The 11,633-nt window shown below is 43.9% G+C and overlaps 1 protein-coding gene across 1 annotated transcript; it reads right to left on the reverse strand.

Annotated features, from left to right (window-relative positions):
* Positions 1 to 2,531: 2,531 nt before the first annotated feature.
* Positions 2,532 to 11,546, reverse strand: plk2b (polo-like kinase 2b (Drosophila)). The gene is made up of 14 exons (XM_058071578.2): positions 11,325 to 11,546; positions 11,149 to 11,256; positions 10,954 to 11,070; positions 10,739 to 10,868; positions 10,463 to 10,646; positions 9,155 to 9,353; positions 8,921 to 9,068; positions 8,718 to 8,815; positions 7,806 to 7,947; positions 7,585 to 7,665; positions 7,148 to 7,307; positions 6,877 to 7,006; positions 6,663 to 6,776; positions 2,532 to 6,296 (listed from the first exon to the last, which is right to left on the reverse strand). Exons 1-14 carry the CDS (start codon positions 11,508 to 11,510, stop codon positions 6,105 to 6,107), a joined length of 1,989 nt encoding a protein of 662 aa, XP_057927561.2. The 5' UTR covers positions 11,511 to 11,546; the 3' UTR covers positions 2,532 to 6,104.
* Positions 11,547 to 11,633: the final 87 nt, after the last annotated feature.

Raw genomic sequence — 11,633 nt, forward strand, 5'->3', positions numbered from 1 at the left:
ATCAAGATTTCTGGCAAAATTGAGATGTGCCTTAATGTTCTTTTTGTTCAGCAGGGGTTTTCGTCCTTGTGGATAATGGCTCTTGCCATGGTTTGCTGGAGTCCCAAAGTTTTAAAAATGGCTTTATAACCTTTTCCACGTGAACTTAGGTGTGATACGGTGGATGGGACAATCACCTTTTTGAAATTACTGAATTTTTGATTTTAGCTGTTTTTTTTTGGTTAAAATATATTTAAAATAAAAAAGCCCCCCGGGCCACACTTCGGACACCCCTATTCTATGGCATTGTCCTTTCAATACAGTATTTAAGCATGTAAATGTAATATGACGCAGAATGTTGAACATTCATGGTTTTTATTGAGTAATGCAGCCCCAGCTATAAATCCCAAGGAAGATGGGCAATGTGTAGTTGCATGTACAATTGTGTGTGTGTGTGTGCGTGTGTGTAGGATTTGCCTTGTCCCTCTACAGTGAGTCACTGGATTGAAACGCAGCTTTGAAGCTCCCTCCCTCGACTTGGCAGGGCCGTTTTTAAATACTTGACACATTTCAGGAAGATTTGCTGAACGCCTTCCTTTGTCTCATTGCAACACTATTCTGTTTAAAACAAGAACGCAAACAGAAACTTGCAGAAATAGAATGTTGCCAATATGCTTATTCCTGTATTTATCCATATAGCAATCTGACACGGTGAAACACTATCCCCCTCCCCCATTTGCTAGTATGTACGGAATGCAATGAGTTGTGTTATCATTTATTATATTAGTCATCTTAAAGTATAGGTGCCTGTGAAGGTGAAAATAAAAATAAGGATATAACGCCCCCTCCTATTTAACCCCCTTTTTATCCCTGCAATGCCAAGTATTTCATCTTTCTATCACTTTCCTTATTGGGATGAATGTCATATTTCAACACAATTCTCAATTCACAAAAAGACAATTCTGTTGGTAGGTCATATATTCCATTGACAATCAAAGCAAATAACACTTTATGTTGGCCATTTTTTAAATTGACATTTTGACATTTATTGAATGAAAACTTATACTCTGGGGTTCATGTAGCATTAGCACTAGCATCAGTGCTAACGTTTTAGCATGTATGGTACAGTCATTGAATTAGCTTTGTTAGCATTAGCTCCCTTGTCGTGTTGCTTTCTACACAATTCTGTGCAATTAGGCTTACAAAAAAGATCATGTTTGTTGTTAAGATACACACTTTATTTTCACAATCAAAGTAGCTACTAGCTTATTTTAGTTGTTGGTCATGTTTTTTTCATTATTTACATTTAGATGCTTTTCTAACTTCCTAGCAGTCATGAATGCATCATATACTATGGCGATGATGTAGCCTTTGCTCTGGCATCAGTGCTAAAATCTAAATCGTCAAAATGTCCGACACTGAAGGGGTTGTCTTTTGGAAAATGGCTGACATTGAATGAGATAAATAGCGTTATACAAATAAACAGATTAAAGACAAGTGAATAAATTACAGTGTAGATTTAGTGTTACAGGTCCCAGGATATGGCACCACAATAACAAAATACAACAATCTGTAAGGATGGACAGCAGTGAGGACACAAAGCAGCAACTTCTTCGTCCAGTTCAATAACTACATACAACGAGCTTGCCTGTGAGACAAGGCTGAGAGCCATCTGAACCCAAAATGGCCGAGACACGGTACTAACTGTCGTTGAAATGTGGTCGGATGCTACTAATAAACTTACTCTATTTCGAAAGCGCTTCACAATATGATATGTTTGAATTACTTCCCTTCACCTATTATGAGTTTACAGAGATTGTATTTGTTACTTTTAACAACAACTGACCTGTAAGGACATATGGATGGACTGCAGTGAGGACACGGAGCAGCAACTTCTTCGTCCACATTGCGTCTGAGCGTTGGCGGAAGTCCACGCCCCAATGCAATCCTGGCACAACAGCTCCCGAGACAAAGGTTCCGCCACCCCCACTGTGTAATATTATTAGTTTTACATTTTCTACCGTATAAAGTCATCAAAAATATATGATATATGTGTATATTTGCTTTTTGGGTGTATGACACAAGCGATAACTTCATAATGGTAAAATGACTGAAATCTGGATAAATGATATCAGACATGATGTAAATATACCTTGTAAATAATAGAAATATAGACAATAAACCCTTTCCAATCCTTGTAGTTCATCTGGGTGTGTTTTAACTGAGAATGTGCCTGCAGTCACTTCCAATGCCAAAGCGATTCACTCAGTCTTCAGCCTGCAGAGAACTTTGGGCTCGAAGCTGACGCATAAACATCCCCTTTGTCAGTCCAGCTTAGCCTCATCGCATGGCTCAAGCCTGCCTGCCTGGCTGGCTGCATGCACTATAACAACAACAACAACAACAACTTCTTCCTTCTGTCAGTGTGACACAACAGACTCAGCTGTATGCAGCAGTAACATCGAGGGTAATCATTACTGCAATCGCTCCTCCCGCCAGTTATTAATGATAGCCACCAACAGAAGTAGAACTATAAATAACCCATGAAGCCAGGCAGCAAATACAGTGTTGTACAGCTTTATTATGAATTTCCTACAGGGCTGTTTTCAACCAGTATATAAACATACAGAAAAGCAATGAAAATCACTTACTTGTGTGTAAAACTTTCCCAGGCAACACCAGGAGCAGGGTCATACTCATAAAGCCTAATTTCTCTAACTTTCTCAAAACTATACAGCAAAAAAATTACTTGATAGCACAACACGAGACAACAATATGCTCAAGACTAATTAGGATACAAGGGCAGGTAAAGAGACCGTCACAGGGCGGGGCCAGCCAACAAGGCCAGGTGAAACTAATGCAGTCGTTCCTCGTTTATCGCGGTGAATTGGCTTCAGACTCGACAACTGAACTTCCGCAAAGTAAGATTCAATATTAATAAACTGAATATTTCCATAGTTAGAGCATAGAAAACCTGTTTATGACTTTCTAAAAAAGGTTTGTAGCATTATTAGAGCCCCGTAGACATTAAATAGCACCCCTATAGTCACCTTTGACTGTAAAGTAATCATCATCACAACATAATAACTCACTGTTAGCATTGGGAAAGTTTGTTGTTGTTGTTTTAGTATCTCGTACATCAGGGGTGCTCACACTTTTTCAGCATGCGAGCTACTTTTAAAATGACCGAGTCAAAATGATCTACCCACTACAAAAATGCAAAACATCTATTTATTTTCAAATGTATTGAGGATTATTTGTACGTACAGTGTATGTTGATGTACCTTACATAACCAAATGAGCCAATATTGCAAAACACACATAATTAACTATTACATTTTTTTGTACCTGAGTTTACTTTGATGACTTGCACTGAATTGAATCAGCCAGGGATGCATAGTCCGGACAGTAGCTGCTGATAGCCAGGTTAGCCAGGCAAACGCACTTCGAAAAAGACATTGTGAAAAAAAAGTCCACCTCCCATTCCGTATGGAAGTGATATGTTTTTGCCTTTTTACTTGGTCCAGCTACTTCACTCATTTTAGTGACCATAAACTTTAGCGAGGGCTTAAAATCTGACGCAATTCGCCGACGAGCTGAGCACTTTGCATCGTTGTTTGCGTAAACAACGATGCAAAGCGGTGACCTAAAGGTCAAAATTCAGTTGTCATCTGACTGGTTGTCCTGTATGTCAATCAAGTAACGGGGATGGATGATAGGCTGACATCGTAAGTTCTGCTGCACTTAGAGACGTTGTTTGATTTGATTGGTCACCCGAAGGGCAACATTCAGTTGTCACCTGAATGGCTGCCCTGTATATCAATCAAGTGACGGCATTGATGCTAGGATGATATTTTTTTTAATGTCACGCCACGATCGACCAGCGATCGACCAGTACCACCTCCGCGATCAACCGGTAGATCGCGATCGACTTAATGAGCACCCCTGTCGTACATAATGCGGGTCAATCGCATGGCATTAAAAAAAATTGGCATCACCCTATCCTATTATTCATTCAGTCATTTTCTACCGCTTTTCCTCAAGAGGGTCAGGGGTGCTAGAGCGAGAGGTGGGGTACACCCTGGACTGGTGGCCAGCCAATCACAGGGCACATATAGACAAACAACCATTCACACTCACATTCATATCTATGGACAATTTGGAGTCGCCAATTAACCTAGCATGTTTTTGGAATGTGGGAGGAAATCGGAGTCCCCGGAGAAAACCACGCATGCACGGGGATAACATGCAAACTCCACACAGAGATGGCAGAGGGTGGAATTGAACCCTGGTCTCCTCGCTGTGAGGTCTGCGCGCTAACCACTCCCTATCCTATTAGTCTAACACTAATCTGCCATACACTGCCACTGACAGTACTGCTAGCTTTGTTTACACCACACTGTGTACTGCTTATATGCAGGCCACGGGACCTCGGAAGTGACACAAGAGATGGCTGCTGCTTAACAACCGGTATTTAGCGAGCAAATCGGTTAGCCTCTAATTTGTTTATTTTAAACCCAAGGAGAGATTTGAAACTGAGTGAGGACGAGGGACAAAGAAGCCAAAGATGTACCACTGCCACACTAAATGGGAGGATATATTTTTTTTCACTATGTCATGTCGGACTTTATCCACTTTTTTTTTACTGTCACTGTATAACATAACAAGGCGTGGCATCTACAGGCTGCTATGATATGCTGTGATGCATTAACCAGAGTGTGACTATTCAAGGACACCCATCTGCTGCAGGTTAAAACCTCACACAGCGTCAATAATAGAGTCTATTTCTATCCGACTTTAGTGTCCATTACTGGCAAAACACTCTGACCTGGAGGCAATCCTCAAACAACATGAATAATTCCCGCTCTTTTCTCATGTGTGCTACCTCCTGTTTGGCGTGGGTATCTCCACGATTTATTGCTGAACTCGGCAGCACACCCAAATGAACAGCTCATCTGAAGGGGATGACTCAAAATCCAAATCCATGTTTGGAACGGAGATGTTACATAAGCTGTAGAGGTGTTCTAAAGGACATTCTGGAGACAAACGGAGAGGTAGAGCATCTAAGAAGATGGCCTCCGACTCGTCTCTTTACATTCTGGCTAAAAAAAATATATACTTTTGGTCAGTGTTGACTTGTATCCATGGTTACAGCCAGAGAGCACATAAGGATTGCCAGGACTCTCTAATGAGTTTGCTACTAGGTTTCATCACACAGTTTGGATAGAAGTGGTTGTTTCTATTGAGAAACAGCCGGGGATGTCGGGGTCATCTTTGTTGTGTGTCCGTCTATCTCCCTGAGCCTATTTCCCTTGTTCTAATTTGAAGATAACACAGTTGCTTTGATTTGGAGCAGAATGAGATAGGAGCGTCATTATGTTCCATTAAGCTTTCATCCATGCCATCAGAGTTTATAGAAATATTTATAAAAAATGTGCCAAGGTCATGGGTACGCTTTGAGGGAGTTAAGAAAAATGAGGTTGTGTATGGGTGTGACGCAGTAGTAATTGTCGTATTTTTCTGAATATAAAACAGATTTTTTGTCCTTGCAAAATGCACTTTATTATTAAATAAATAAATACTGCAGGTTTTTTTTGTACACAATAAGTTATGACTGAACATTTTCTACCAGGATGCTCCTGCTCACTCACCCCTCTTATCATGAAAGAGAAGAAATCACAGTTTTTAAAAGGTAGTGTGATATTACAAACCTCCCACACTCACACATATTTATATCTTTTTCTAAAAACAGTTGAACCCTGGCCCATTCACACACACACACGCATCACCACATGGTGTTTGTGCATGGCGGCTTACACTGTACATAATTTACAATACTGACACAGTCTCGCACCCCCCCCCCCCCCCCCAACATCGTCCCATAAGCTGGTGCCAGCCCAGCTTTCATCTTTCCACAAACATCCTCTCTGTATCGTACCAACATCCCCGGTCCAACAGTTGTCTCTCCTCCAGCATCTTCCCTTCTTCACCCACAATCTGTCCTTTCTTCTCCCGAACAGTCACAGCAATGCTACATGACTTAGCACACAGGCTTCCCTCATCCCCGCCAAAAATTCCACTCGCACAGATCCATGATAGATAGTTTAGAGAGATAGATAGTGTCCTTAGCTGCAACGCTGCAGCAGCATGTTGAGGGAGTAGACCATACGCTCGCGCAGGTCTGCAGGGCAGCCGGATGCCAGCAAGGAGCTGACCTTGAAGGTTTTGGACACACGATCCTCGTTGATGTAGGTCAGCATGTACTCGTCCCTCTGGCAGCACAGGATGATCTTTGTGTGGTCGTGGTAAAAGTTGACCTTTTGGGTGATAAGAAAAAAACAATAAGGGCTTGCTTTTTTGTGTCAAATAAAATCAATTAAAATTATTATTTTTTTATTTGTGATTCTAAAAAGCACCAGAAGTTTTAAAAAGTCATTTCTGATCCAGACTGGACATTCGACAGACTTCAAGTGCGATATTTCCTAATTATGCGCTTTCCTGAATGCACCACATCATGGAAAAAGAAATGTATTTTCCTGAATGCCCAGCCTATAGAGTATTATATGAGGATGCCAATTTGGATACATTGTGGTCGTCTACAGCCCCGCTTCCTCCTCCCTTCCGGTTGTTTATTGCTTATCTGAGCATGCACAGCAACCATCTGTTTTCCCCGGCGTGTTTACCTGGAAAGTGCCGTCGTTAAAGAGCATCATGAGGGCGCGGTCCGACTTGAGCCACTGCAGCAAATAGAGCCTTGGCATGTGTGCATCATCCGTCAGCGTGCCCAGGTCCCCGCCCTGAGAACACAACAGCGCATTAGCCTCCGACATGCTGCAACACGGTGTCCATCTATGGAGGGGTGGAGTGGGGAAGGAAAGCACGAAGGAGGAAACTAACATCCATCAGGTTTTCCTCCATGTAGTGGGAAAAGTATTTGAGCACAGTCACTTGGCCCACAAAGTGTTCCGGAACCTCGCAGGTGGGGAAGACAGAGCGCTGGCCCAACTCTGCGTAATAGTGGATGGTCCTGATGATGAAGGACAGAAAATGGCTTATTGTAAACTCAAGTAGGTTGGCACTGGCAGCATTTACATAGCAAAGCATGCTGGAACAAGCAATGCCAAAAAGCGAGAGTGAGTGAGTGAGCGAGAGAGAGACAGGCACTTACTTTCTGTCTGGCAGGAGGCTCATGTGAGTGCCACTGTTGAAGAGGACGCCCACGGTGTGATCGGACAACTGGTATCCAAAGCCGTACTTGTTGGAGTAGTCCACCCACTTGGTCACCCACTGCAGGCTGCAGCTGTTTGCGCCCTGTGGAATGTTGTCGGCTGAAGGGAGGAACACAAGAAGAGGATTGGGACTCGTATCTGGACTCCTGCACCGACACATTGACTAATAGTGTAAACACACGTATCTTGCTGTTCGAATGAGACAAGAAAAGCTCACATCCATACACAAACATCCTGACCGTAGCATTTTATTCATGTGTATAAATTTGTATGCAAATGACATATTTATACATAAATTTATGCTAGAGAATGACCCGGGCTGATACCATACCGAGGAGCCAGATATTTGGAGCGCTGGTGGAGGTAATGAACTCACCTTTAGGCATGTTCTCCAGGCATCCCCTCAACACGCTGGCAACAGTGTCGGCAACGCTCCCTGTGGTGTTGTATTCCAGACCTTTAGGAAGGAGACGTAAGGTGTTTAGCGTCATGACACAATGAAGGAAGTGCCTAAAAGGACTTCCTGCATCATGGTGTACCACGTGGCCCAGGTGTACCCAATGAAGTGTCCAGTGTGTGGGTGCTGTTTAAACTCACACTCGCTACTGCTGCTGCAGCTCCCCAGACTCCCCCTGACGATCAGACGGATGGGATCCCGCGTTGTCGCTGTCGTCTGGGACCAGCTCTCTGTTGCCAAGGTGACAGGGCTTTGGGCAGATGGCGGAAGAAGACTTCCATTCTGAGGTGGGAAGGAGTGACGTACAGAAGGGTTTGAAACGTGCAATGGCGGAGCATTCATCTCCCCCCACTGTGACTCAGCAGCCATCCATCGACGCAAATTGGTCGAAAATAACCATCTTTTGAACATTTGATTGCATGGTTACGCGGTACCTCTCCTCGCTTGTGAGTGTGTGTGAGGCTATTTATTATTTAAGGGCCGTATGAAAATTCCACCTACATGGTTTGAACAATTAGAGAAACTCTTCTATTCTTGAACCGTTATCAAACAAAACATCTTAGCAACTCATCATGCAGAAGTCATTGTGGAACAATCCTAAACCTTTGAGGATATCTGTATAGCATTTTGACCACAACCCATAGGGGCGCCAGAAATGTCATTTAACACCATAGGGTGTCACAATTGTACACATGACTATATTATAACATTCATTCATTTTCTACCGCTTATCCTCACGATGGTCGCAGGGGGTGCTGGAGCCTATCTTAGCTGTCTTCGCGCGAGAGGCGGGGTAAACCTTGGACTGGTCTCCAGCCAATCACAGGGCACATATAGACAAACAACCATTCACTCACATTCATACCTTTGGAGACAATTTGGAGTTGCCAATTAACCGGAGTACCGGAGTACCCGGAGAAAACCCACGCATGCACGGAGATGGCCGAGGGTGGGATTGAACTTGGGTCTCCTAGCTGTGAGGTCTGCGCGCTAACCACTCGATCACCGTGCAGCCCTATACTATAACATCATCCATAATAATTCAGTCGTACCTCGGTTATGTTTTTACTCTGCTGCTGCTGGCTGATGACAGTTCTCTCCAGGTCGTGTTGCAGTTTGTAGATCTCCTCTTCCTCTTTGGTTAATTTATCTGTCAAATGCAACGTGCAAATCAGTGCAGTGAAGTGCAACACTAAACTCGACAGAAATCTCAATGTGGCGGCGTATAAAGGCTCAGGAAGTAAATCCTCCTTACTCAGAGTCTCATAGTATTTGACTTTGTCCCGCCTTCCTCCAAAGAGTGCCGCAGCTGCTTTCTTGAAGAAGCTCTTAGCAGGACTCGACACGTGGAAGTCCGGTGCTGAGTGACAACAGCTCGCCGGCAAACGCTCTGGACTGAAGCCCTTGGCAGGGACACAAAGTGCGTCAGCACCTCGTGGCTGGTGGGGGAGCAGGAGGCGAGTGCTCTGCTCCCACACATGACATTTACCTGTGTGAAGAAGTCATGTCTCAAGATGTGGTCCAGGTTGGGTCTCTCCTCTGGGATCTTGGCAAGTAGGCTGGCGATCAACTGCTTGGCCTGCAGCGAGAGCGAGGAAGGTAGCGAGTAGCGAGCCTCCCGAATGCACCGGTACGTCTCTTTCAGGTTGGTGGTTTCGAACGGCGGTCTGCCTAAGAGCATTGTGTACCTGAGTAGAATAAAAAATAAAAACAAACAAAAAAAAAACAGTTAACATGCTGGTAGATGACCACCATGTATCCCACCAGACATACAACCCTAATATTTCATACTTTCTGATGCCATACAGTTCAAGTATTAATGTAACTTATGCTGTCCTAATACTATTAATCATAAAACAATAACGTTCCATAATTTTTTATGCACATTTGTTATAGGCCGAAATTTGACTGCAATATGAGAAATCTCGAGAACGTCAGTTAACCACACATCTCTTATGCCCCTGCCGTGATCCCATAGCCTGCATGTCAGTATTGCGCAATGTAGTGTGAACAAATAATAATAAGAGTATAACAGTGACTATTAGGGGTGTTAATTCACGTTTGCAGGGCTCTAATAATGATCAAAAATATATTGAATTCCACTTCGCGGATATTCACTTGTCACGATAAACGAGGGACGGCTGTATGAAAAGTACTGCGCTACCTAGTGGTGAACTTTTTAACATGAATAGAGCACTGGAGACAAGAAATAACACCCCTATAGTCACCTTTTTACTCGTATTACCTAATACAGTTGACATTTTCTATCGCATATCCTCACGAGGGTCGCGGGGGTGCTGGAGCCTATCCCAGCTGTCTTCGAGAGTCGCCAATTAACCTAGCATGTTTTTGGAATGTTGGAGGAAACCCGGAGAAAACCCACGCATGCACGGGGAGAACATGCAAACTCCACACAGAGATGGCTGTGTGGTGGGATTGAACTCGGGTCTCCTTGCTGTGAGGTCTGCGCGCTAACCACTCGCAGCCTACAGTAGACATGATAAGCAATAATAAGACATATGTCACCGTTAGCATTGGGTAAATTCCTTTTAGTTGTACCAAACAGACGTGGCATTTGTCACTTTTTTTTGTGCACCAGTACTTGAGATCTCAACATGGGCCAAAATTGGTGTTGTTTTCTTGAATTTTAATGAAGTTCTGACATTTTGGCCACACTTAAAGAATCCATTGAGCAGACCTTAATGGAACCTGACTGTTATGGACGCTCTTTACCGCAATGTTTAGTTCTGTCAATCGTTCACCGCGGAAGGACAAATTTAGGAGGAAGTTCACTCACATTACACAGCCGAGAGCCCAGATGTCTGATTCGCAGCCATGACCCTGCTTGTTCAGCACCTCAGGGGAAAGATAGTTGGGAGTCCCACAGATCGTCTTCCTCCTGTTCCCTGCCGGCTCCAGTTTGGCAGCCAAACCAAAGTCACCGACCTTCAGCTCCATTGACTCACTTACAAAAAAATTACCTGAGGGGGATGGGAAGAAAAGAAAGAATTTGAGCATCAAAGCATAAATGCTGCACAAACTTAAGTCTCATTTTCTCGGTAATTGGGCTTACCGAGTTTCAGGTCCCTGTGCAAGATCTCCTGCTCGTGCAGGTACTTTAGTCCTGAGACTATCTGCCGTAGGTAGTAGCGGACCTCTGGCTCTGTGAGCACCTTGCGAGCCTTCAAGATGTGTGCTAAGGACTGCAAAAGTATACAATAAAATTAATCATATGAAACAAATGCCCCCTGATAAAAAAAGGGCTTTAAAGTTGTGCATGTTGCTTACTTTTCTGCTGCAGTACTCCAGCAGGATGTAGATGTTCTCCTTATCCTCAAAATGTTGATAAAAGTGCACTATGTGCTTGTGATGCAGTGCTCTGTGCAGTTCGATTTCTCTGTCAATCTGAACATAAAAGGAAATAGTTCAATATTTCATTGATTAACTACGATTAGTTATGATTTTTTTTAATGAAGGGGTTACCTTCTCCCGTTGGTGAGGTTTGGAGACCCGGGCATGAGGGATGATTTTAGCTGCATAAACTTTGCTGGTGGAGAGGTCAGTCATCTCATAGCATTTGGCAAAGCCTCCCTGCAAAAAGAAAATGTGTTATTGATGTTTGGGTTCATGTATAAAACGTGCTGCGTGTGTTTAGCTACCTTTCCCAGAACTTTGCCCCGGCAGTAGCACTTGCCGGTGGCCGGATCCGTGATAATCCGGGACATCTCCGAGGGTGCACCGCGCTCCTCCGCTCTCTTCCGCCGAGGCTCGCAGGACCTCGGCGTCGACTCGCCCATGCTGCCGCTCTTTGTCTGCTGGAGCCCCGGAGCCCTCTGTACGTCCATATGTTTGTTTGTGTTTGTGGACTACTTATCGTTACCCTCTCACAACCAATGCGGCTCTGAAGAGACAGTGTTACTTATATAGTGTGGCGGGCGTCTGGGTCACGCCCTCATATGACGTCAGCG

This window comes from Doryrhamphus excisus, linkage group LG3, assembly GCF_037039965.1.
Source record: "Doryrhamphus excisus strain RoL-2023G ecotype Guam linkage group LG3, RoL_Dexc_Guam_v1.1, whole genome shotgun sequence".
In the NCBI taxonomy this organism is placed as follows: domain Eukaryota; kingdom Metazoa; phylum Chordata; class Actinopteri; order Syngnathiformes; family Syngnathidae; genus Doryrhamphus; species Doryrhamphus excisus.